General features: G+C 37.4%; 2 protein-coding genes across 9 annotated transcripts; one reads left to right on the top strand and one right to left on the bottom strand.

Annotated features, from left to right (window-relative positions):
* The first annotated feature begins 2,344 nt into the window (after positions 1-2,344).
* Positions 2,345-3,943, top strand: LOC121259687 (probable methyltransferase TCM_000336). The gene is made up of 4 exons (XM_041161382.1): positions 2,345-2,505; positions 2,602-3,006; positions 3,138-3,410; positions 3,513-3,943. The coding sequence occupies exons 1-4, from the start codon at positions 2,431-2,433 to the stop codon at positions 3,846-3,848; spliced, it is 1,089 nt and encodes a 362-aa protein (XP_041017316.1). The 5' UTR covers positions 2,345-2,430; the 3' UTR covers positions 3,849-3,943.
* A 601-nt stretch (positions 3,944-4,544) lies between these two features.
* Positions 4,545-23,494, bottom strand: LOC121259685 (GPI ethanolamine phosphate transferase 2). 8 transcript variants are annotated; one of them, XM_041161374.1, is made up of 17 exons: positions 23,261-23,494; positions 23,008-23,101; positions 22,227-22,268; positions 21,933-22,100; positions 21,766-21,850; positions 21,576-21,682; positions 13,564-13,644; positions 12,547-12,599; positions 12,363-12,465; positions 10,319-10,462; positions 10,091-10,187; positions 8,991-9,216; positions 8,801-8,894; positions 7,613-8,617; positions 5,687-5,779; positions 5,264-5,547; positions 4,545-4,887 (listed from the first exon to the last, which is right to left on the bottom strand). In XM_041161374.1, exons 1-17 carry the CDS (start codon positions 23,383-23,385, stop codon positions 4,752-4,754), a joined length of 2,937 nt encoding a protein of 978 aa, XP_041017308.1. In that variant the 5' UTR covers positions 23,386-23,494; the 3' UTR covers positions 4,545-4,751. The 8 variants fall into 8 exon arrangements, with proteins under 8 accessions (XP_041017308.1, XP_041017313.1, XP_041017315.1 ...); XM_041161379.1 differs by lacking the exon at positions 23,261-23,494 and having other exon boundaries at positions 21,929-22,105; positions 23,008-23,106; XM_041161381.1 differs by lacking the exon at positions 23,261-23,494 and having other exon boundaries at positions 21,576-21,677; positions 21,929-22,105; positions 23,008-23,106.
* Between the last annotated feature and the right edge of the window lie 3,198 nt (positions 23,495-26,692).

Genomic DNA, 26,692 nt, shown 5'->3' with positions numbered 1-26,692 from the left:
AACTCAACTCAATATCCAAACACTGTCTTAATTTAATAAAAATAAGTTTTTATGTAGATTTTAGATATTTTTATTTAAAATAAGTACATAAAACTGTAAAAATTATTTTCTATCTAGGAATATGAGATAAGTTCATGCATGTAGAAAGTGGAAATGTCCAAATTATGGTGCCCACAAATCCACTAAGTGGTCCTTCAGACTCATATTCCCTAATTTGACATGTAGGTACGTGGATGGGCACTGCACCTCTTCTATGCTAATGCAAGACAATAGACAAGAAGAATCTTTTTTTTTTTCTTTTATCCGACCCAAACCAGACTGATATGATATACTCAAAGTTGCTTTCAAAAGCTGGGGAGAAATGGAGACAAAAGCTGATAGATTACAAGAATCTCATTTTTCCAACACAAGCTAGACTTGATTTGATCAACTCAAAGTTGAATGCTTTACTATATCACTAGCTAGCAGGGAAATCGAGACAAAAGCAGTACTGTTTGGGTGTGAAAATGTTTTCTAGATTTTTGTTTTTTTCAAAGAAAGGTCCGTTCGGATAAGAAATGACCATTTCAAAAGGATAAGCTAGCTTGGATTATCTCTTTAGGCAGTACGTACAAAGTTAAAAGGTCTTAATTGAAAAGATAAACACCTAATATGATACAGTCCTGAATAGAAGATTGTTTATATAGTCGTATTGATGAATGAGATGAAAAGAAAATAAAATAAAAATAATAATATTGTAATTTTAAATTTTTTTAAATATAATTATATAAATAGTCCTCATTTAAAGATTGTATGCAGACTAGCTACATCTATAATAACCTTTTTTTCATGTAGTTTTGTTTTCCACACCAGCGGAATCTACTAGTACCATATAAAAGTCAGATTGAGCAACGCCCAAGTACTCGACATCTAAAATGTTATACTCAAAAGTGACCCAAACCATGGCTAACCTTATGACCAGCCATTGTCTTTAATTTGCAATATTGGATAGTACTTCAATGTAAGGTGTATCGTCTGGCCAAAATATACAAGGCGGGTTATAACCCTGTGGGCAGTGGGCACCCCCCATTCACTACAGTTTCTACTGGAGTTTTGTTCATTTTTATACGTCTCTTTGCACACCACCATAATCGGTTCTATTAAATAATGAAACTCGTGAGAGTGATCAATCTATTCAACTCGTCAGAGAGCACCCAAGAGGCCACATTATGAGACCCTAAGCCCAACGCAAGCTTTCTCCACCAATGAGTTCGAGTCAGACCCCAAAAATGGCCGACAACAAACTTCATGACTTTAGAACTTCAGCGTGTGACACAATTTGCAGGGGTGAAACGCTTTGAGTGGAAAATTTTATGCCAATTCATGAGGGATTAATCTTAACTCAGATGGTTTGGAATACCTCAGAGCGAGCACAATAAGTAAATAAATATGAGCAAAAGAAAAGAAAATATATTGTTTGTGCCTGGAATACAAATAAGAACGTACACAAGAAGTTCAGCTTCCATGCTAGCTAGTTTGCATCGATGGCCACGCTTTAGACAAGCCAAAACTCAAACTAGCTAGGGTGTGAGCTTTGCACTTAACGTCAACCAGGCAGTGGATATCCAAATTAGCAATCCAAATTCAATATTTATATGGCTCATACCCGGCCACGACAGTACAGTAAATATTATGACACTCAAATTAACGTACCGGATATTGAATTGAATTGAGATGTGTTAAATTTTTTATGAATAGTAGTAAATTAATATGATAAAGTGAATTTTATAAGACATATCTAAAATGAGTTTAGATATGTTTAGATATTAAGATGAGTTTAAAGTTGTGTTTGGTTGCAAGATTCAACTGAGCTCAGTTGAGTTCAGTTTAATTTTAAGTTCATGAGTCTAATATTCAAATACCTAACTCTCAAATTACCAAACTTATCTCAACTCAAAACTTTCTTACACATGGAATACATAACTTTTTTTCAACTTAACACATCTTGTGAGACCCACAACTTTTTCCAACTTTTCATAAAAAGTATTAAACTCATTTTAACATTCAAACACACTTTAAACTCGGTTTAGATGGCTCCACATAACTCTCTCAACTACTCAATTCATTAATATTCATAAAAAATTGAGTTCAGCTCAATATCTAATTGTAATCTAAATGTATTTATGAAAAAATAAAAAAGATTATGGATGTCGCTGGTAAAGAGATGTTTAAGTTAAAAAGTTTATAAATTTTATTTATAAATAAATTTTGAGTTGAATGATGTTTAATAATTTAAAAATTGAATATTTGAAGGTTAAATTTAATTTAAAATTATATTTAAATGAGTTTATCTTTATTTTCCAACGTCCCAACATCAATGGAGTTTGTTTTAAAAGGACGCCAATTCGCACCAATTCCAAGACACGGAGAGCCAAACCTTTGATAGTACACATGAATGTGGAGAAAGTCTTCCACATGAATGGAGGAATTGGTGTCACTAGCTATGCAGAAAATTCCTCCCTCCAGGTCTACCTTTCTTTTTCATTTCGTTTTTTCTGTCATGGTTATTCCTTTGATTTGTACCATTATTTCCTTATCTTCGTTTCCTTTCTTTGTTGACAGAAGAGAGGATCTGATATGGTGAAGCACCTAACCACAGGAACAGTACTAGAAATTTTTCTTTCCACCACTCCAAAGAGCTTGGGGATAGCTGATTTGGGTTGCTCTTCTGGACACAATTCCTTGACCATTATCAAAGACATCGTGGAAGCTGTTCAAGGGACAAGCAGCAACATGTTGCACCCAACGCCAGAGTTTCGAGTTTACCTTAATGATCTTCCAACAAATGACTTCAACTCAATATTTAAGGCCTTGCCGGAATTCTATAAGGGGTTTGAAGGAGAAAAAAATGGTGGGGGTCCTTCTATTTTCATAGGTGGCTACGCTGGCTCTTTTTATAGAAGACTTTTCCCCAACAATTGCTTGCACTTTGTCTATTCATCATACAGTTTGCACTGGCTCTCAAGGGTGGGATTTTGTTTTATTTTTTCCTTTCCCTTTTTCTTTTTCCTGTCATATATATCTCTACTAGTACTTCACTAATGTGGGCATGCTCATCATGATTCATGAGCTAGAAAACTAACTACTATTTCATGCAGGTTCCCCCAGCCCTTTACGATGAACAAAACAGGTCCATAAACAAAGGCAACATTTACATATCTGAATCCAGCCCTCCACTGGTTTCCGAGGCATATTTTAAGCAATTTCAGGATGACTTCAATGATTTCCTTTGCTCACGGTCTCAGGAGCTAGTTGTTGGAGGACGAATGGTGCTAATCCTGCTGGGTAGGGAAAGTCAGGATCATGTGGACAGAGGCAACTCTTTCTTCTGGGAACTTCTCTCAAGGTCCTTAGCTGAATTGGTCTCAAAGGTACGCTAGCTCCATTAAATTCCAAATTTATAAATGTTATCATTCGGAGTATTAAAGGACGTTGTGACAATAATGTTTCCTTTTTTGGGCTAATTTTTTAAGGGAGAAGTTGACAAAGAGAAGCTCGATTCTTATGAGGTGCATTTCTATGCACCATCAAAGAATGAAATAGAAGATGAAGTCAGAAAGGAAGGTTCTTTTAAAGTAGACCGAATTGAAATGTTTGAAATAGAGAGGGATCATGACAAGGATGGTCGGAGCTATGGAACAGCAATCGCCATGACAGTAAGAGCCATCCAAGAATCAATGATTTGCCACCATTTCGGAGAAGGGATTTTGGACAATCTGTTTGAGATTTACGGAAGAATGGTGGATGAAGAAATGGCTGTAGAAGAAATCAGACCCATCACTTTTGCTGTTGTTCTAAGAAAATTATGATATAAATGTAAGGTAATGTAATGAATTTATGTTGATATTACAGCACTAATGTAGCCAATTGCCTCCTGCATATTCAATGGGTAGTTAATTTATCATATGCTAATTTAGTGGTGTGCTCATTTTCCGTCGATGGATCTTTTATTATTGGGCTAATTCAGTTATTATAATAAAACCTTGATACGTGGGCGTTGGTTTGACTAAATTCAACTTCAACCCAAGTGAAACCGAATCGCTTTTTTTGTCTTTTTTAATCACCAGTTATCAGTCCAATTGCATCATTTATAAAAAAGAATATAGAAGAAGCTGGCCAGAGGTTTCCCACCAAAACTTGAAGTTGTATTTCGTAGTAAAGCTACAACTTGTTTAACGACTCTTGTGCACAGTGGGAATTAATCATAAAAATCAAGATTAGTCTAAATTTAAAGATTCGAACGACCATCGTGTCTTGGTGTTTCTCTGGCTCAAATAACCAAGCAGCTGGTGAGTAGGAAAAAAAAAGATAGGCAGTCTCTGGCCACAAATAAGAACGGATACAATTCTTTAAAGTTTTCTAACCCAAACTCTTTGAAAAATGTGAAAAATGTTTTAGATTCACAAAAATAAATTACAAACTGATGTGTTTTGATATACTATATTAAATTATAAAATTATTTTTATTATAAAGTAGATCTATATTAATATATGAATTTACTTTTGTAGGATCTCTGTGACACTAGTATTTATATAATTCAAAGAGATATAGACACTGTCCTTGCCCTAAAACTTATATTTCTCAAAAAACCTCAAAACTAATTCCTTGACTTCAATGTTGATTCCATAGTTTTGAAGTGTAATGAAAGCAATGGGAACAAATTGTAAATTGGTTTTTTAAGCATCAAAACTGGGTTTCTTGGGGGCCAAGTGCTATCTTGCGTCAGTATTAGATGAGCACAGCATGCGTTTCCGGAAGGCCAGCACCAAATATGAATAGATCACAGTTAGAGCCACAGAAGATACACCTATATAGACGCATACAGTTGTAGCGCAGACATAGAGATACCTGCAGGAAAGATGCACGCAATAAGTTTCATCAAGGCACTTTAAAAAACAAAATAGAATGGAAACAGCTAAATGTAGAACATTAAACAAGCAAATCAGTATCTTAACTTTTATGCCAAATAAAAAGGACAGGAGGCGCAGAGGTAGTAGAACATAACAGACTAATATTGATGTAAACTTAAGTGAGGGATAATATGCTAAAATTTCATCCTTTCAAAGTGAAAAAAACCAGAAGGCAAAAAAGGAATGATGAATTTCAGTTAGGATAATTGAATAAAACCAATCCCTTGGCCCATATGCTTACTACTACATGCCAAAGTTCATATTCACATTTCAATTATTTATTCACGATCAGGTCGGATCCAATGAAAACTTACTTTGGAGAAAAGACGCTCCAAACAAATAGGTGATTCCTCATCAACAGCAGTACGATGGTGTATGCAGTCAAGAGAATGGAATTCACGCCCAGTGGAACCAGACAAGGCAATGCAAGCATGATCTTGAGAAGATATCCTGAATCTGCACTCTGGGAAATTAGGAGATAGGTTGTGTCCTTCACTGAGATGTACATCACCATGCTAATAAGAAACAAGATGGGGGACGCATAGGTTATGATGAACATCAAAATGCCAGATAGTAGTGTCGAATGACTTGACATGCCCTGGCAATGGAAAATTCAATTAAAATTAAATGTTCATTGCTTCTTGGATCACAAACACAGTGCAGACAATAATGTTTGTACACTACAAAGTACTAGTTTCTCCTTTCAGTAAACTGCATTAGACAAGAAGGTGGCGTACAATGAAAGCTCCAGCAACATCAATAGTAGCCAAAGTATTGCTGTTCCCTAAGGCAAAATGGCCCGCCATTCCCAAATAGTACAATGCAGCAATCTAGAAGGAGAAAGTAAAATAGCACAGCATTAGTACTTGAATTGTATTTATTTAACATAAACAAGATGGTGTATACATTTTACCATGATATATACTTTTGGAAACCAGACGCATTGCTTTTTTTTCAGGTTCATAATCAATTACCCCATTATGTGATTAAATGAAAATTAAATAAAACATGTAATTAAATTAAAGTTCTTAAATGTAAAATAATATATCAAGTTACTAATCTTCATGCCATGTTAATAGTCATTTAGTTTTCCTTATCCATGTCTTTTTGGTCTCAAACCTCATGTCTTCTAAGTTTTTTAAGCAAGAGATTCATAAAGGTTAAACTTCTATGGAGACAGTGAGTTATGACTCTTGATAGTCAGGTAAATAGATCTTTTCTCTCTCTAGTGTCTCCACTCATGCAAAGTTTGTGATACAAATGGGAGAGAAGATCAAGGTGCTCAACCAAATTTTGAAAATCACTAGCATTGAAGCTCTTTCAAAAATTATACCTATTTATGGTGCTCCAAGCTATGCTAACTTGGTAACATATAGTATTCTAATTTGATAAATTCAGCTATCCTTGCACATCACACAAGTTTGGTAACATATAGCATTCTAAATTTAATAAATTTAGTGATTCTTGCACATCACGCAAGTTTGCAACTAGATACAATGCAATACTGCATCTAAGCTATTTTGCAAGATTGGTACAAGTTCAATTATGGCATCAATCTCAAAGCCAACCCTCGTATATAATAAAAATATGAGATACAAGAAAGTGACAATGCTACAATTCCTCCATTGAAACCTAGCAAGAGCAAGGTATCAACACAAGCACACAACTTCAGATAATAATACTTACGCATACCAAATATTCCAACTTTTGTCACCTTAATTTATATTCATGCCCCTCCCAACTTCTGAATTTCAAATATATTTACCCAATTCATCTAAAAAGAAGGACACATATGAAACCTATATTTTTTGTGTGTATACATTATGAAACCTATATACAAGCTAAATTGTACACCCTAGAATGCAAATTTAACATTCAATCATATATTGATATTAGGAGAAACATGATGACATATAAAACTTCTCTAAATTGGCCCTAATCTCTCTTTATAATTCCAACTTTTCTGGAAACTAGAATTCACATTAAAGAAATGATATCATATATGTAACCTACAAAGTGCTTTCAAGGAAAGAGGGCCAATTTATCAAGTTGAAAGCCTTCTTGATCAGGAAAAAAACAAAAACAAAAACAAAAATCCTCACAATTAGCACCATCATCCCTGCCTATCAATTCCATTAAACTGGCAGGGGCCCCCATCCCAAATAAAGCAAGATTATCAGCTCTCAAGAAATTGAATTTTTGGTGAAAATGCTTTAACACATTGAACTCATCTTGATCGCTAGGTTTGAGTTTCAACACTCTGATTGAATACTAAAATTACTTGCATTTTATGGTGTCACTACTAGTCAAAGATGCAGGCATTCACTTGGCGGTATGAATTGAATCAATATAAATGCTAGTAATAACGTATTTCATACTGATAAACCCCATCAACATCTGAGCCAGGATTCTTAGTCCTTGTTCTGAGATAAGACCCATCAACATAGCTGTTTTGAATACCATACAACTCTAAATTCTCTGAATTAAACCTTAAGAAACTCAAAATTTGAATATGTCATCCTTAAGCCTGCTCCTTCATATTCTCCCCTTAATACCTTTATTGATTGAACGGTCTATCAGCACCAACAATAAAAATTTGATTTCAACATATACAAGAGAGGAAACCAATATGTACTCATTAACCAGATGATAACATAACTGACCTCAACCCATTGCTTCTGATGTAGACCACTATAAGAAGAATAAGTCATGCTTGCCAGAATTTGCACTAGAATTAATAATATAGGCACTGCATTAACTGGTTGTTGGAGCAGTAGCTGCAGAAGACACCAGTAGCAAATGTATGTCCATCCAATCACATATAAAGAAGCTTTTAATTCCACTAGTGGATACTTGTTTTGAATTTTAATAGGATCAGAAGTTGACGTGTAGCTATCATGACTTGAGTGCGTCTTAGATATGCTAATAGGCATAACCAATGGCAAGGCGATGAAAGTTCCAATTGCAGTAATGCCCAGAACTGCAAAGATGATTTGTACCATTAAGGTAGTAGTAGAACTTGATTGCACAATAGTGTTCTCCTGATATATCATGATATGTTGCAACACCAACAGCCCAAACACCAAAAAGCTAAACCCAACCACCAAAACAAATTTCCTCCTTGATCCCAGTACAGATAGAGTGAAAAAACACAAGCCGATGATCAGGAGGCAGGAGACTAGCTGAACGAGTTTTACATTATTGCTCCCAGCCTGCTCGAGCCACTTAGAAATATCGGGAAGATGGGTCCAATTCACACCTCCTTGATGCCAGCCTCTCAAAGTTCTTCCAGAAATAATAAGCACAAAGATGGAAAACACTTGGAAACCAATTTTCTTCGTTCCCTCATACAATCTGACCAATTTTTTCACTGGGAGTGACTGCATCGTTTTACGGAGTAATAACAGGTCCAATGTGGAAGTCAAAAAATGCCAAATATATTGCTCTTCCTCTACCATAGAACTTGAACCCATACTTATAATAACAATCAAGATGACACCCAAAATAAAAGCCTCATCTAAATTCCAATTGCACATACCATCAACTAAGTCAAAGTTTTTCTTCTGTCTAATGCAAAATTCTTTGCAGACATGAAATATAAGGCACAACAGTATCAGACATGATAGTAGCATTGCTGTAACTCCAAAAGCAAGTAGGTTAACAGGTTTCTGCAAAACAGTTGAACTTTTCAGTATACGGGATAAAATAGGAAAGCAATACAATCAGGATGAAAAAGTCAGCAATTTGCATGCATCCCCTCACACGGGAAGGGAAAAAAAAAAACAAATTATCTTCACATTGGAAAAAGGCTTTCAATCAACTCAGAAACTCTTAAAAAGGAAAAAACATACATCAGTGACTCTGCGTGATAACCATTCACTTGCAGTTTTCAGAAACTCATAATATGCTGCAACTATGCTACTGTAATCTGCCCTACTATAAGACCTACAATCATAACAGATGAAGCAGCACTGGGCATCAGCCATGTTTGCAATGAATTTTGTTTTCATGGATAATATGAAATATACTGTATGAACCCACCTGGAGACATTCTTAGACTTCCATGAACTGTGAAGAACTGTGGCATTCAAGTATAAACAACAAATCATATTCTCCAGATTCCCATTGCACTTACTTTTCCTAGGCCCTTGATCATGAATAAAGCTCTCGCATGGGGAATTTTCACATGATAAACCAGGTAACTGTGCTTGGAGTAATCTGAATAACTGCCAGGAATTCAACTCCAATGCTTTCAGATTTTGTTCATCTGTATTCATCACAAACAAGGAAACAATGTTAAGAAAAAAGTTCATATATTTATGAACACATCAACCAAGCCATAATCCCATTAAATTTGCATCCACAAGTTCACAATTATATGAACATAAAATGTAGTAATTTTCCACATTGGCCTTTAATCTGACTAATCTAAGACAAGATTTGATACTACAGAAATTATTAAGAGTCCATTCTTCATTCTGGTACACTAAACATGCAAGCATTATCTATCATTTTCAGATGCTCTTAAAAAAAAAAAAAAAAAATCTATCATTTTCAGATGTGCATATGATTATTAAGGAACTGAGTTTACATTTAATAAACATTTGATTCATTAGAATGACAAATCAATTGAAAACAAATCAGCATGGACTTCAATTAATTAAAAAAACCAAAAATAACTACACTTTATAAGAACGCACAAGAAACCACAAAAGGCATAAAAAGCATCAAGCCAAGCTCCTAAAAACATTGATCTGTCAATGATCTCCAGGAAAAGTTTCAGATGTTCATAAACAATTTAGACATTGATCCATTCCCAAGAATGATGAATGGTGTCACATTATCCATGCAACATAAAATGCCTCCTGATATAAACATTTAATCACATATTAGAAGGAAACAAAGAGTTACATTAGACAGCATTTATGAAAGTAGAGCACGAAATCTAATTTTCCCAAGGATGATGAGTAATGAATTTTTCATAATTCAAGTAGCTTTTTTCGGTACACTTATCAAAAAAAAAAAGAATTCAAGTAGCTTTTTCCTTTCATATTCATTTCATCTATATTCTTTCTTTATACTCTTTTTGTCAAACTTTCTTTTCTTCTTGCAAGCAACCCTAAGAAAGAGGGAGAGATGACCTGTAAACGAATCGAAAGTTCCCGAGATAAGGACACCTACATTGTTTTTAGGAATTGGCACACCAAATATAAGAGCTAATGTGGGTGCGATGTCAACCTGGATCACAAGAATTAGAGGCAAGTAATGATATTAATGTCTTGAATTGCAGTTATCTATTACAACTGAACATCTGCTCCATTGAAATAAAGAAAGAAAACAGCTTAAAAGAAACATGAAATGTGAGCTACCTGGTAAACAGTGTTGACGGCGTATGAAGCATGCTCAGAGTCGTGATTTTTTAGGCCAATAAAAAGAGCAAGGGAGTCGGTCTCATCATATGAAGAACCACCATGATTACCGTTGTCTGTCATGCCATGGTCACTTACTACCACCTATATGCAAAATTCAATAAAGAGGCAGGTGTATAAGAAATTTAACGTCTTCTTTATGTATAAGCAACTGAAGATTTTATTAAAGAACAGTCCACGGGAAGTTTACAAGAGGAATACCAAAATAGAATTAGGACAAGAAATAAGAAAATCATAGAAGCTCTGCTCATGTAAAATCTAGAGAAGCTACCCATAGGAACAAAGTATTGAAAAAGAAAGTTCTAAGCTCCTTCATATTCCACTCTCAATCCTCAAAATTTGTATCATTCCTTTCCGTCCAAATACACCACACTAGACATATAAGGATCATCTTTTACATTGTTACAATCAAGGCTCAAAAAATCAGAATCAGGTAAGAACTGATTCAATGAATTGAGCGATTCAACAAACTAAATTGGGCGATTCATGACAATTTTGAATCAGTTATTTCAGTGTGATAAGATCAGTAAAAATCACATATAATGCAATTCAAGCATTTAATCTCATATATAAAAGAGCATATAATATAAATTAATTGACTAGTTTCAGTCCACTTTCTTTTTTGCCTCATATACGAAAAAGATGGAGAACATTAAGTTATAAGTATTTTATGCACAACCACAAATTTAATACAAAATACTCATTTATCTCCCAATTGTTTCTGTTCAACTAAAGAAAATAAAGAACTACATGTTTTATATTTCAATTTTTCTACCATTCTTATTGAACACAATGATGAAAAAATTAATCTAGGTTTAGTTCTATCATATTTTTGTACAAGAATTTTTTTAAAAAAAAAAAATCAGTTATCAGACACTTAAAAAATTAATACTGTTTTAAATCGGTTGGAATCTGCTCAAATCGGTCTGAAATTGGCTAGAATCGGTCTATATCCACCTATTGAAGCAATTCAGTGAACGATTCAAAAAACTCACTAAAATCGGTTTGGTTTACAACCGATTCAATTTGAATCATCTTGAATCCAATTGTTTTTTTGAGTCTTGGTTATAATTTGTGGGATACTACATCATCCTCTCCAATTTGGCGAAGAGATTTACAAATCTTTAGACATAACCCAAGCCAACCCAACTGGACTGAAAAGATCATTCCACAAAGTACTGGTAATATCACAATGGAGTAGAAGGTGATCTACAAATGCACCACTCTTTTTGTAAATGTATGATATTTCCTTAGGTTGTCTATAGTGAGGATCTTCCCTACCAAGGTTGTCTAGGAAAAAAGAAAAAAATTCTCCCAAATGCATCGTAATCCACCAATATTCCTCCAAAGAAAAGGGTTATTATCCAGATGTACAAGGACCTTTATAAATATGGGACAGTGAACTCTTTTTTGGTAGGGCCCAAAGAATCTTATCTGTACCTCGAGGACAATCTATAGAATAGATGAGATTGAACGACTCCTTGAACTCTCAATTATGGGCAGCTCAGTGCTCGGGAAAAACTAACATTCCACAGAGGGGAGCCACTGGAGAACTCAAATAGATCAGCCCCTAAAGCCTCATGTGCACGCGTTGTAGTATACAGCTCTGGAACAGCTTTCATGAGGGCCCTGCCACCACAGTCATGCCAGAATCTAGTCCTAAAGCTATCACCGAAGTCTAGTATGGCTAGAAAACACTCCCCATAGGGCCTTTAATTCATCACCTTCAATATACTAAAGGGGCACTCTTAGAAAATTGTGGCCGACACTCAAAAAGACAACAATTTTTAAATAAAAAGATTAGAGATATGTAATCCCAAAAGCCTAAGCTCTTAAAATGTGACCAAAGAATATTTATCAAGCTCACAAACTACGCTGACATTAGTAATAAAGAATTTGCAAATTCATTAAGTGATATACATCAAAGCAATCTGGATTACATATCAACCAAGCAAACTCAAAAAAGGAAAGAGGTATCACAAACCAAAAGTGTCCGTCTTTGGCCATTATCTTGATTTGCAATAATACTTGTATGAATCATCTTCACCACTTCGTCCATCTCTAAAAGTTTTGGGGCCATTAAGATGCTGAAATGGTTTCACAAAATTCAAAATGAGCTCAAAAAATGATATCACAAAAACATTTGGATAAGATTCATAGCGCAATACCTGTTACGCCCACCAATATGTCCAACATGATCCAAGCCTAGATAATGTAGAATCTGAAACAACGGCTTCAGTTAAATTCAAGAAAATGAAGTATGACTCCAAATGGAAATTAAATTCCTCATCCAAATTTTCAATTTTATCTAAATATGAAGAATTATGAAACACAAACATCAACCTGAATACAGTACATTGGATGCTTTTGCAACACAGAAAGTGCAAGTATAGGAGAGTCTGGAGATTTTGGATATTATAAATATGCTTGGTAACTAGTAAGGGTAGGGGGAACAAGACAGTCAAACCTAAAAAGAAGGCCAAACTAAACACAAAAAAGCCTCATCTGAACAAAATTTGAATGCCAACACAAATCTTTTCATGATTCTGCCCAGTGAACGCTGCATATCGCCTGGAAACATCACAGTCCTAACAACACAAGAACGGACCTTCCATTTACTACAAATTATGATTTTTTTCATTGGCTTCTTTGTTATAATAGTCTCATCTTCCTGACGCTTGGCTCAAAAGATATATTTACATACTCCAATCGTACCATATGAGCAAATTAGGGAAGAGTTGAGAAATTCTCAAGTATCAGCATGGAATCATTATATGCCACAAGCTACCAAAATTGCTTGACAACATAGAAGATGACATTCAAGTCCTGAACTCACAGAAGTAAGCCAAATAATAGATCTAGATGATACAGACCACTCCATTAAGACAGCAAAAAAGTAAAAATGGAGAAAAATAATAAGCACTAAACCGAAGAAAATAAGCAGATGACTAAATTAAAGACAGGAAAATATATATTATGGTTCATGCAGCAGTCAGTAGAAATGCCTTTTTTTTTATATATGTAAGCTAATCATACTAAAAGCACAGAGGCAACCCATGTTGTCAGCAGACATGCTAATTTAAAGACATCATACGATCATCCCCAGGGAAGTACGAAAAAGATATTATTGTTCTAGACAAAACTATTGACCATTTACTACTTATTGGTAAGTAACAAGTACTAACCAGAAGATGCCAGTCATCTCTGCTTAACTCATCACCCAAATGTCGAGAAACATTATGATCTACCTGTACAGTATCTTTTACCTGCAGCAAGAAGAAACTTGAGTACTATTGCAATTAGCTTATGCTAAGACTTTCATATCTGAACCAAGCGTTCAAAAAACATCATAAGTAAACCGCAAAAAACAGGTTGCTCAATAACTTCTGGACAAAAGGCAGCCTACCAGAAATGACCTGCCAGGGAAGAATACTGACCTAACTGGATATCATGGTAATATAACCAAGCCCACACGTGTGCACAACATAAGACAATATCTCCACTTTATTCAGGTATGAAACATTTTCTAAAAACTGAATAGAAGCAATTCAAATAATTACAAGCAAGCATGCAACATTCTTGTGAGGGATAAATATCAAGATACTGTCAATCATGATGTTGATAGTATGGGTGCCTCGAAACAGCTTTCATTAGAGTCTAAAGGTTTTACAATCACGGCGGAAGGCAACTCCATTCATATCATTGAGGAGAGTTGGAAAGTCATGAAGGAGCTGTTACTCCAACATACGGTGAAATGGTTCATCAACATGTTGGAGGACTGTGCGCCAGGCAATAAAAAGGAATTGTATGCTTCTTTAAGGGACGGACAGCAATAGAAGCTTTACAGCTCAAAGATGTTCTAATGTCCGCAAGCGTTTCATGGCACTAGTGGAGTATGGAGGTGATGGCAGACGAAGCTTTTTATCCATACTAGAAGAAATGGACGGTAGGGGATGGAAGAAACTAGTTGTTACTCTGCGAGAAATTTGAGACAATTTGGAGGTTGGAGGTAACGTGGGGCACAGCAAAGGAAGGTTGGGCTCTGGTCGAATGGAGGAAATTAATGAAGGAAGGAAGTTGGCTCTGGTGCCAACGATGGAGGCTCATCACGGGAATCCTGCAAGGAGGCGTTGAAGCAACCGATAGTATTGGGCCCAGGGGAGAAGGAGAAAGGTTATAGGGATTTGCCGGCCAATGGAGTGTTAGGCATAACGTACTGCAGGCCCACCCGATGATCAGTTGAAAGGAAGTGGTGGTGTCAGGCATGATGGAAATTTGGCAGAGGGGGGTGTCTGTCCTACGCTACAGGAGATGAAGATGCAGTTGACGGATTTGAAAGAGAGTGAATAGTTTAATTCGAAGTGCAGAGAAAGGAACGAAAACGGGTTTGGCTTGGGCTCCTCAAACAGTGGCTCAGGGGAAACAAATGATGAAACCATCCAAAGGGCCTAGTCCACCCAATGGCCTAGCGCTACAATCCAGTGGATGGAATCTCAAGCTTTGATAGGGCGAAGGGGAAACAAACCATGAAGCCCAGGGTTAATATAGTGAGCCACTCCAATGGGCCTCAAGCAAGGGGCCGAGACAAAGGGAAAAACAAAATGGAAATGGGCCTTGATATAGCCTGATCTATGTGGTAGTTCCAGTGCCGTCCTTGGTGCCGATGGAGGAGATATCTCAAATCCCTATAGAGGAGACGACAGGAGATTTGCTGGTAGGGCTGGAGCACGGCAGGAAGCCAGAGAAACTCCACTCGGCGACCTTTGGGCAATCGTCTGACCTTCACGCCGTGCAAGAAGGCATATCGGCGTCGGAAAGTGGTCTGGTTGCCGAGAAATCCCATTATGTCGACTCACACAGTGTGGGGAGGCCTGGGTAACTCAGAGGAGGGTGCACTAGACGAGGCTCTGGTTGTTTTTTAGGCTACAAGGGGAGAGGTAATAATGATGGTTGAAAGGTGGGTGGATGCTGGAAGGGGCAGGTCCTTTGTTGAGGGGGCGGAACCTACTCCATTGAATTTGTTTCATCCGAGGGTGTCAAATTGGGTAATTTTGAAAGTCAAAGAGATCAAGCATTGTGTGGGGATAACAAGTGAGGGTTTTGAAGAAGAATTTTTGGCGTTACTTACAGTTATTGAAGCTGGAGGTGCGCAATCTACAGCGGATTCTTCTCTTAATTTGGACAAAAAAAGAGAAAGATAACTCAAAAGGCTAACGTGGGCTATGAATGATGATGGAGGGGAAAGGAGCTCTAGTCGGGGGCATCTCAAAGGACTGGTAACTACGAATCCTATATGAAGCCAAAAATAATATCTCGGAACGTAAGGGGGCTGAATGAGCAAAACAAATGGCTCTAAGTCTAAAATTTACTTCGTCAATGGCAAGGTGATATCATTTGCTTACAGGAGAATTTATTACAAGGAAAATAGTTCAAAGTTTGTGGAGGGGACATCATGTTGGACGGTCGTATCTGCCTTCTAAAGAAGCATCCGGGGGTGTTCTTATTATGTTCGATAAAAGGGTGGTGGAAAGGTTAGAGGACTGTGTGGGAGAATTCGCTGTGGCATGCTCCTTTGAGGATGTATAGGATGGTTTCCAGTAGGCTTTCGCAGGAGTCTACAGCCCTAATACTAATGCGGAAAGAAGGCCTTTGTGGAAAGAACTAGCGGGACTTCTTAGTTGGTGAGAGTTACCAAGTTGCATAGGGGTGACTTCAATGTCTCTCGTTTCTTGAGTGAGAGATGAGAGATGAGAGTACAACAATGGTGGTCTTCTTATGATTTCCAAGGCTCTCCAAGCCTCATAATGGCAGAAAAGCTAAAAGCGCTAAAACAATATTTGAAGCAATGGAATGAACAAGTCTTTGGCATTGTATTTCTGCAGCAACATTCCCTTCTAGAGGAGCTACAGGGTTTGGAGGGTGAGGAGGAGGCTAGAACTCTTTCTGAATCCGAAACAACTCGCAAAAGTCAGATAGTTACAAAACATGAAAGAGTCATATTGATGGAAGAGATCTCTTGGAGACAGAAATCAAGGGTACTATGGCTCAAGGAGGGAGACAAATGCACAAAGTTCTTCCATAGGATGGCTAATTCGCACTGGAGGAACAACGCTATTAATATGTTGACGATAGATGGAGCAATATCTTTGGATCAATCAATCATCAAGAACCACATTGCACAATATTATGAACATCTACTAGCAGAACAACAACCATGAAGACCGGCAGTAGGTGGTTTGATTTTTTCTGTACTAGATCCACAATGTGCAGGGTGGCTTGAGAGGCCCTTTGAAAAAGAAGTAGTATGCAAAATCGTTCGAGGTATGCCTAGTGACAAAGCCGCAGGCCCTAATGGTTTCACAATGGGCTTTTTCCAAACCTATTGGGAAGTGTTAAAGGGCGACCTTATGCAGGTATTTCAAGAATTCCATAGTAAGGCTAGTTTTGAAAAAAGTATGAATGCTACATTTTTAGCACTTATTCCCAAAAAGGCAGGATCAGTGGATGTTCATGAATGAGGTATACAAGATTCTATCCAAGGTGCTAGCGAACCGATTGAGCACAGTGATGGAAAAGTTAATCTCGAAGCCGCAAAATGCATTTGTCAAAGGCACAAAAATTTTGGATTTAGTCTTAATTACTAATGAAGTGTTGGATGGACGACTCAAATCTCGAGATCCAAGGTTACTTTGCAAACTAGATATGGAAAAAGTCCACGATCATGTAAATTGGAAGTTCTTACTTTATCTACTTACAATATGTGCTTTTGGTGAGAAATGGCTGAATTGGATAGAATTTTGCATCTCAACAATTTGCTTTTCTATATTGGTGAATGGTTCGCCAGTGGGCTCTTTTGACTCCTAGCGTGGCTTGTGACAAGGGGATCCACTCTCTCCCTTACTCTTTTTATTTGTCATGGAAGCTCTCAGTAAGATGATTGTGGGCCTTGTGGAAGGTGGGTTTCTCTATGGTTTTTCGGTGGGGAATGGTAATTATGGCTCTATTGATGTTTCTCATCTCTTGTTTGCGGATGATACTCTCATTTTCTGCGGAGCAAATCTTGGGCATATCCAATCTATGAGGGCTCTACTTCTCTGCTTCGAAGCTGTCTCAGGTTTGAAAGTTAACCTCTCAAAGTCCAAACTGGTACCAGTGGGGACTGTTGCCGAAGCAGCAACTCTAGCCTCCCTCTTGGGATGTAAGGTATCTTCCCTACTCCTGAAGTATTTTGGCTTACCTTTGGGTGCTCCCTTTAAATCAAAGCAGATTTGGAATCTAGTGATTGAGAAAGTGGAACACAGACTGGCATCTTGGAAAAGGTTGTATTTGTCTAAAGGTGGTAGGCTCACCTTGATTAAAAGTACTATTTCCAACTTACCCACCTATTTTTTGTCCTTGCTCCCGCTATAGCAAAGGTGGCCAATCGTATTGAGAAGCTACAACACGACTTTTTGTGGAGTGGTTTGGGAGATGAGTTCAAGTTCCATTTGGTTAACTAATCAATGGTTTGTAGTCCAATTTCTAGAGGTGGACTGCGGGTTCGTAACTTGATGAAGTTCAACCAAGCTCTATTGGATAAATGGTTGTGGCAGTATCAACAAGAAAGCGAGGCCTTGTGGAAGACTGTTATAGATGCATAGGTTGGGGAGGCATGGGGTGGTTGGTGTTCGAATGAGGTACGTGGCCTATATGAGGTGGGTCTATGGAAATACATAAGGAAGGGTTGGGAGTTCTTTCGGAGACATACACACGTTGTAGTGGGTGACGGCTCTCGTGTCAGATTTTGGTATGACAACTGGTGTGGTGAACAAAGTCTCTAAGACACTTTCCCTGCCATATTTGGGCTTGCACGAGTGAAGGATGCAGCGATAGCAGACCACTTGCTTTTTTCTAGTGGCTCCCCTCAATGGAATGTTGATTTCATTAGGGTAGCTCAAGATTGGGAGTTGGAGGAGATCACAGAGTTCTATGCGGCATTGTATTCCGTACGTATGACCAAGGGTACCATGGATCCAATGATTTGGAGCCCTTCCACGAAAGGTAAATTCACTATCACTATTAGATCACTCCATAGAGTTTTAACGAGTCCATGCATGCACACATTTCCATGGAAGAGCATTTGGCAGACGAAAGCTCCTTCCAAAGCTACCTTTTTCGTTTGGACAGTAGCACTGAGGAAAATTCTCACCATAGATAACTTAAGGAAACATCGGATAATGGGGTTGGACTGGTGTTACATGTGTAGGAAAGAGAGTGAATCAGCAAACCATCTGTTTCTACACTGCGAGGTGGCGAGGACCTTGTGGGATTATTTTTTACAGGACTTGGCATATCGTGGGTCATGCATTTTAGATTGGTGGATTTTCTAGCTAGCTGGAGAGGTCTCCGAGGGAATTCACAAGTCGCAACAATATGGAAAATGGTCCCTATTTGCATGTGTTGGTGTATACGGTGGGAACGAAATGATAGAAGCTTCGAAAACTACGAGAAGATAATGGAGAAGCTGAAAGTCTTTTTCTTTAAAATTTTGTTCTCCTGGGTGGGGGCCATTGTTTGTAACGGACTAAAGCCTCGTTTGTTTTCACAACTTTTCTCAACTCATCTCATTTCATCTCATCTAATCATTACAACCTTTTCAAATTCCCACACAAAATAAAATAAACAATTCAATTTTTTCAAATCTCAAAACAAAAATAATATTAAAAAAATATATTCTAATAATATTTTATTCAACTTTTAACTTTAATCTCAACTCATCTCATTTGCGAAAACAAACGAGGTCTAAGTGTCCATGACTTTTTACTATCAATTGTAAACTCTAGTTAGGTATTTCTCATGTATACTCTCTGTGTACTTGGACTTTGCCTACTTTTATGAATAAACTACTTTGATTACCAATCAAAAAAAAAAAATGTGGTGGTTCCAAGGAGAATGCGAACCGTCAGCCGCCGAGAACTAGCCACCCATGCCGAAAAAGCTTCAGACTAATTCGCGACAGGCCAATGTAATGTTGTCGGTGAATCAAATGGAAAAAAATAATAGATGAGGAATTGCCGACAGAGCTGGTAACAGCTACAGATGTGGTTATAGAGAAGGCTTATGATCATGTTATTTGGGACTTCCTACTATACTTGCTAGGGAGGTATGGATTTGAGGAGAGATGGTGCTAATGGATTAGATATTGCTTCTTGATTACGAGGTCCTGGGTTTTAGTGAATGGCAGGCCAGTTGGTTTCTTTACCAGTTCATGCAGTCTACAATAGGTGATCCATTGTCCCCACTTCTCTTTGTCATTGTTATGGAGACGCTTAGTAGAATGATGTCTGCTATGGTTACAATGGCTTTATGTCTGGATTTTTGATTGGTGACACCAATTGGGGTACTCTTAACATTTCTCACTTGTTGTTTACTTATCAAAAAAAAAAAAACATTTCTCATTTGTGGTTTGCATATGGCACTTTGATATTTTGTAAGGCTTATCCATTCATTAAGGGCACTCTTACTTTGCTTCGAAGCGGTGTCCAGATTAAAGGTGAATCTATCCAAGTCGGAGTTGGTTCCAGTTGGAAATGTTCATGATCACCAGAGGTTGGCCAACATTCTTGGATGCAAGGTCTCCTCATTTCCCATAAAATACCTCAGCCTTCCTTTGGGGCCTCTTTCAGGGCTAAATCTATATAGGATGAAGTAATAGAGAAGATTGAATGCGGATTGGCAGGTTGAAAAAAATTGTATTTGTCAAAAGGTGGTAGGACCACCCTAATCAAGAGCACGTTGTCCAATTTACCAACTCATTTCTTATCTTTTTTCCCAATTCCAGCAAGTGTGGCAATCCGAGTTGAGAAACTCCAGCGTGATTTTCTTTGGAGTGGGTTGGGGAACGAGTTTAAGTTCCACCTGGTCAAGTGGGATAAGGTTTGCTCTCCAATTTATACAAGTAGGTTGGGAATTAGAAACTTGAGGGTATCCAATCGAGCTTTTCTTGGGAAATAGTTGTGGCGGCATAACATGGAGAGGGAAGCTTTATGGAAGTTGGTGATTGATTTTAAGTATGGGTGTATGTAGAGGGGTGGAGTACTAGGGAGGTACAAGGGGTGTATGGAGTGGGAGTTTGGAAGCACATACAAAGTGGTTGGGGGGTGTTTGCTCGACACACTAGAATCGTGATGGGTGATGGATCAAGAATAAAATTCTGGAATGATTTATGGTGTGGAAATCAAGACCTTAAGGACACATTCCCTACAATTTTCAGGATTGCATGTAAGCAAGAAGCATCAGTGGCGGATCTCATGGAGATGTCCGGTGGCTCAACCCAATGGAATGTGAACTTAAGGGCAGCCCATGATTGGGAAGTTGGCAGCTTTGCCGATTTTTCAAAACCTTGTACACATGAAATTGAGCACTCAGGGAACTGATTAGTTGTGTCAAACACCCGCTAGAAAAGGTGTTTTTTCTATCCACTCCTTTTACAAGACCCTCATCAATCCGCAGCACGATAGCTTTCTAGGGAAAAGTATAGGAGAAATAAGGCAACTTTTACACTTGGACGACTTCTCTGAGTAAGATTTTGACTATGGATAACTTACATAAAGGCTAGGTGATGTCTTTATGTATGTGCAAAAAGAATTGTGAGATTGTGGATCATCTCCTACTGCATTGTGAGGTCACTAGATCGCTATGGGTTGATGTCTTTAGAAGATTGGAGTTAGTCTAGGTTAAGCCTGCAACGGTGGTTGAGCTCCTGGCCAATTGGAAGAATTTGGGCGGAATTCCACAAATCCAGTTGTGTGGAAGATAGTTCCTATATGTATTCTTTGGTGCCTATGGAAGGAAAGAAATGATCAGACTTTTGAAGATAAGGAGCGAACATTGGAAGAGATTAGATTGTTCTTTGTTAAAACTTTGCTCCTATGGGCAAATGTTGTATATTGTAATGGCCTAGATTTTCATAATTTTCTTGTTTCTATTTCTTTATCTTAACTAGGTGTAAACTCTTGTATACCTCTCATGTACTTGGGCTATGTCTATTCTTATTAATATAATTTGCTATAAAAAATGACATTGAAAGTATTCACACAATGAATTTATGACTTCAATGGGTGCAACCCATGGAATGGACTTATGAATACCTAAAAAGGTATTTAGCACACACACGAACAAAAGGATGTACTCTGAATGCAAAAAATGCAGGACTTACAAAGAAACTGCTAACTCCATCATGCCTCATAAATAATCTTGGAAACAACTTAAGCCACGTTTCATCACCAAGCATCACCATCTTCCAACCAACACTAAAAAACTGGCCTTCACATTAGGATAGTGAACATGTCAATTGGATTCTTAGACGGGTTTGTGAAAACTATTATAACATGATTGTATCAACTAACCAAGAAGATTGTCATCTAGCAGAGCCTGTGTATTAAAATTGAAAGCCAAGTCCAAGAATCCCCCAATTGCCCCAGAAACCATAGCCTGCAATTTTACACCAAAATAGGGTGGATTAAAATTTGTTTTAACAGTTTATTCATATTTAAAATGTTGCAAACACACCCACTTTCAGACGAGGCATTGTTACAGTTGGAGGTGCAGCCTTCGCATGGTACCCAATTGCCACTCCATTTGCTAACAATGACTGAGTATACGGCATAGCTTCCATCAAAGCCTTGGGTGGAGGCTGATGGTCCTTGCCAAGGACGAATTCTGCTGGAAGACCATCAATAACCTAAACTAACATGGTTGTAAATGACAAACTGATTCTTATTCATTTTATCATATTAACAGCCAACATGCATTCATTTCCAAAGCAGCCATTTTGACAGATTTGGCTCACAGAACAAACTTTACGTACCATTAAAATTAGTCGGTCAAACGGGTGGATTCCTGATAGTTCCTACATTGAGACGTGTAACCAATTTCCTAGTTAGTAACAAAACGATAAGTAGCAATTCCACTCATTTTTTGCCCCCTAATATTGCATTAAAAGGAATTTTAAAAAATAAAAAGAAATACTTAAGCTATACAGAAGATATCATTTGAATTTTCTTGCATGCTCCATTAAGAACCATGTGATTCAACCATAGGGAACTAAGAGATCATTATGAAGTATGAGAATTGTCAAGTTGAGACCCTCAGTTGAATTAATACAGCACTAAGTCAGCAACAACGTCAACAGAAACCAGCATACTCCTGTGAGGTATACAGAGCTTTTATAAAATATTTGACATTGTAGAACTCTTGTATTACCATCATTTCCAGCCAGAAGCTGCATCTGCTACTATCCCAATTTTCAGGCAGAATTTGAAAATAGGAAACCATTATTTTCTTGGTAGGCTTGCATAACAACATTTTCAACAATGTTGAGCCCATTTAAAACCATCAGTCAAAACACTCATGAAAAGAAAATGCTCATGATATATTACTCGATATCAAACAACCCATTTATTCATAACTGAAATAATCAATTACGGATAAGCTCTGTACACTAAAAGAAATTACAGCCTTGGAACTGAAAACAGGCCCAACTCCAAATCCACAGATTGTTTGCTGCATATGTTAAGTGATTCAGAACTAAATACAGGTTCCATAGAGCACAAATCAATGAGCAGGGCTCCTAAACAAATATGAAGTACCTCATAGAGCGCTTTTAGCTGGTCCGGAGGCAGATCTCCCTCGCTCTCATTGTGAACCGAGTTACACCGAGGCACACGGAAACTCTCGGTACCGCTGAAATCACAAAAGAAAGAAAAGGAAAGCCAAAAGTATACAAGCATATAAGTCTCAAAAACAGAAAGAAGATAAACCAATTCTTTCAGTGATGAGAAAATGAGTTTGTATATAAATGTGACGAGTTATTTGCGAGAGGGGGGTATACAGAATTTAGACCTGATGCCAGAGAGGGCTGGTTTGACGGGAAAGAAGCCATAAACGAAGAGCGAGAGGCCAATGATTTGGATAACAACTCCAGCTATGGAGAATAGTGTAAGTTTCGCGCACGTTAAAGAAGACATTTGCAGGCTGCAAACAAGGATCAAAATGAAAACCCTAAGCTACGACACCGTCTCCTCTGTAGAACTCCCTTCTTGTTCTCACTTCTTCAAGCCCCAACTCTTTTTTCTTCTCTCTCTGTTTTTTTTCTTCCGAATTCGCACGGTATACGTTTTGTGTGGAGAAAAAAAAATAATAATAAAAAAATAAAACAATTTCACTATCTAAACCGACGTTATACTCTAACCAACCATATGGCACGATTACATATTTTTATTTATTTATTGAAGTGTACATATTTTTATTTATTTATTGAAGTGTACATATTTTTATTTATTAGAAGTACATTTCTCCCCTCTTTTCTTAATAATTTTTCTTGTAAAATTTTAATGCTCTTCAACAAGCTATATTCAGTCAAATCCCAATGCATTACCTCTTTCATAACTACAAACGGGTTCTCATTCATTGATTTCCACTCCTCAATTCTTAAACATGTTTATTGATGTTATATACTTCACATCAATTAGGCTTTACAAAAATATATCACATCAACTATTGTGATTATATGTGATAAATCGGCAAAAAAAAGTAATATTACTCTTGTAAACTATCATCACTTTTTAATATACCATATCAACAAAATTTGACTCTTATTAGTATTTGTTAGTACATTATTATACAAAACTCATTTGGAAATGGTGCAATGTGCTTTTTTCTCTCTCTTTAAGATTTGATCTTCGTACATTTTTTTCAATGGTGATAGTTGTCGGTGCTTAACGACGAAATTTTGAGTTTAATTCATATTTTAATCATGGAATTCTCGAAATAGATTCTTATTTAGTCTAAAGTATTCTCATTATCATAGAAAGGTACTCGATGGATCCATATAGTAGAGAGAAGTTAGAAGGTTATGAAAAAGATGATCCTAGAGATGTTCATGGTAAACTGGTTCATTAGAGCACTTGAGGAATGTTCGATTGGCAAGAAAAATGAGTTCTTTGCAACCTCACGGGATGGTAATAGAAGTTGTATCACGTTGAGATGTTCCAATGCTCAAGGTCGATACATTCGTGGAATACAGAGGTTGTGGCAAACGAAATTTTGTTTCCATACCTAAAGAAATGGTGGGAAAGGGTGGAAGAAATGCCGATGTCATCTAACCATAGCCCAGTGACCACATAGAACCCATTGCCTGAAGCAGGTGACCTGGAGGGTGGGATCCCAGTCAATGGGTTATCGAAGTTGAGGTTGTCGACAAAGTTAGAAGTCGAGAATGGCAGGTTGGATCGTGAGATAGGTTCTTAGGCAACAAAAGAGGGCCACAATGAGCTGGTGAGCTCCTCTAAGACATTTGGAAATCCTACAGCTGCTATGTTTGAACGGGATGTACCATAAATTGGCACTGAGATGCCGATGGTGGATAATATTGAAACGTTGAGTGTAGGAGATGTCAAAACAGATGCTTGTACTTTAGTAGTCTTTATGCCCAAAGCCTCTAAACACATTAAAAAGGAGGAGGAGCTCAAATCAGCGGTGGACGAGGTTCTAGAGGTAGCAGATGGTATGGACTGTGTTGACGATCCTCGGGATGAGCCTACCCCTTTGAATTCACAATATCCGTTGAATGATTGTATACAAGCATTAGATTGGGTACCACTTAAAGCCAAGGAGATTCAACTGTGTATGACTCCTCTACTTTAATTTTGAACATCAATTCTTGGCCTTACTCGTAACCATTGAAACTGGACATTCTCATTCAGTCATGGAGTGTCATTTAGTCAAGAAAATGGAAAGGGAATTAAAGAGACTTACTGGGTCAGTGAATTATGAAGGGGTGCGAGTTGTGATTGGACGAAAGGTTTGGCAAAATCAGTGGTTTTATGAAGTTCAAAATTGTCTCTAGGAATGTAAGGGGTTTGAACGAGTTATAGAAGCGCATCAAAGTAAGAAATCAACTTTGTTGTTGGAAAGTAAATGTTGTATGTTTACAAAAGACAAAATTGGAGTTCATCTCCCTTGGCATCATATGGAGTTTGTAGAGTTGTTGTTAAGTGGGATGGTTGTATCAGGAGGTATCTTGATAATATGGTATAACAGGGTGGTGGAAAAGATGGATGAGTTCGTAGGAGAATTTATGGTGGCCATATCTTTCAAGTGTTGAAGATGGTTATCAATGGTCCTTTGTCTGTGTTTATGGCCCTAATTCATATTACAAGAAAAGGCTTGTGGGATGAATTGGCTGCTCTGTGTAGCATATGGAACATTTCTTGGTGCATTGGGTGTAATTTTAATGTCACTTACTTCCTAAGCAAACGATTAGGAGGTCCTAGCTCTAGTTCTGCAATGATGGATTTTTCTAACATCATATATGAGCAAGGTCTTTTGGACATCCCTCTAGTCCATGGGAAGCACATTTTCCGGATCTAATCCATAAATGACTTCCAAGGTTGTGCTCAGATCAGTCCCCTAATAGCATTGATTGTGTAGGTATCCAATGAGGTAAAAGATATTTCAAGCTTGAGATCATGTAGCTAAAATCAGAAGATTTCATTGAGAGAGTTCGACAATGGTAATCATCCTATCTCATACAAGGCAATTTTAGTTACGTGATAGCTTGTAAGCTAAAGGCTTTAAAGAAAGATCCGCATAAGTGGAATTAGTAGATATTTGGAAATGTGGAACGTCGAAAAAAGTCCATCTTCAGCAAATTATAGGGTTTGGTGGGTGTGGAGGAAGAGAAGGGTCTTTCAAGAAAAGAAAAAGTTTACAAAAAGCTTGTGACCTCAGATATTGAAAGGATGACCTTAATAGAAGAGATTTCCTAGAGACAAAAATCAAAGACTTTATGGTTAAAAGAAAGGGACAAATGCACCAAGTCCTTCCATCACTTGGCTAATTCGTATAGAAGGCATAATGTAATTGAGTCATTGTTAGTAGATGGGAGGATTACATCAAATCTTTTTGAGATCACGGATCACATCACCAACTACTATAAACAACTACACTCAAAACAATTTTCTGGGAGATCGAGATTGGATTTTCAATTGCTCAACCATGAAGAAGCAAATTGGCTAGAGAAGCTACTCAAAGATGGCTCACCGGTTAGAGAAACTTTAACAAGATTTCCTATGGGAGGAATGGATGAAGAATTCAAGTTCCATTTGGTAAATTAGGCTACGGTTTGCACTCCGATACATTGAGGGTTGGAAAGTCGAAACTTGTTAGCTTTCAATAAGGGTCTTATTGGGTAACTAGTTGTAAAGATACCATAAAGAGATGGGTGCTTTGTGGAGGGTTATAATAGATCTAAATATGGTGGATTGTGAGAAT

Source organism: Juglans microcarpa x Juglans regia, chromosome 4D (genome assembly GCF_004785595.1).
Source record: "Juglans microcarpa x Juglans regia isolate MS1-56 chromosome 4D, Jm3101_v1.0, whole genome shotgun sequence".
In the NCBI taxonomy this organism is placed as follows: domain Eukaryota; kingdom Viridiplantae; phylum Streptophyta; class Magnoliopsida; order Fagales; family Juglandaceae; genus Juglans; species Juglans microcarpa x Juglans regia.
The sequence above is the reverse complement of the archived record's forward strand: the minus strand, read 5'-3'. Positions and strand labels throughout refer to the sequence as shown.

Coding starts and splice junctions, on each gene's coding strand:
- LOC121259687 (XM_041161382.1), top strand. CDS start 2,431: ATGAATGTGGAGAAAGTCTTCCACATGAATGGAGGAATTGGTGTCACT. Junction 2,506..2,601: donor CAGAAAATTCCTCCCTCCAG/GTCTACCTTTCT, acceptor CTTTGTTGACAG/AAGAGAGGATCTGATATGGT. Junction 3,007..3,137: donor GTTTGCACTGGCTCTCAAGG/GTGGGATTTTGT, acceptor TATTTCATGCAG/GTTCCCCCAGCCCTTTACGA.
- LOC121259685 (XM_041161374.1), bottom strand. CDS start 23,385: ATGTCTTCTTTAACGTGCGCGAAACTTACACTATTCTCCATAGCTGGA. Junction 5,548..5,686: donor ATGTTGCTGGAGCTTTCATT/GTACGCCACCTT, acceptor TTCCATTGCCAG/GGCATGTCAAGTCATTCGAC. Junction 4,888..5,263: donor TGGAGCGTCTTTTCTCCAAA/GTAAGTTTTCAT, acceptor TCTTTCCTGCAG/GTATCTCTATGTCTGCGCTA.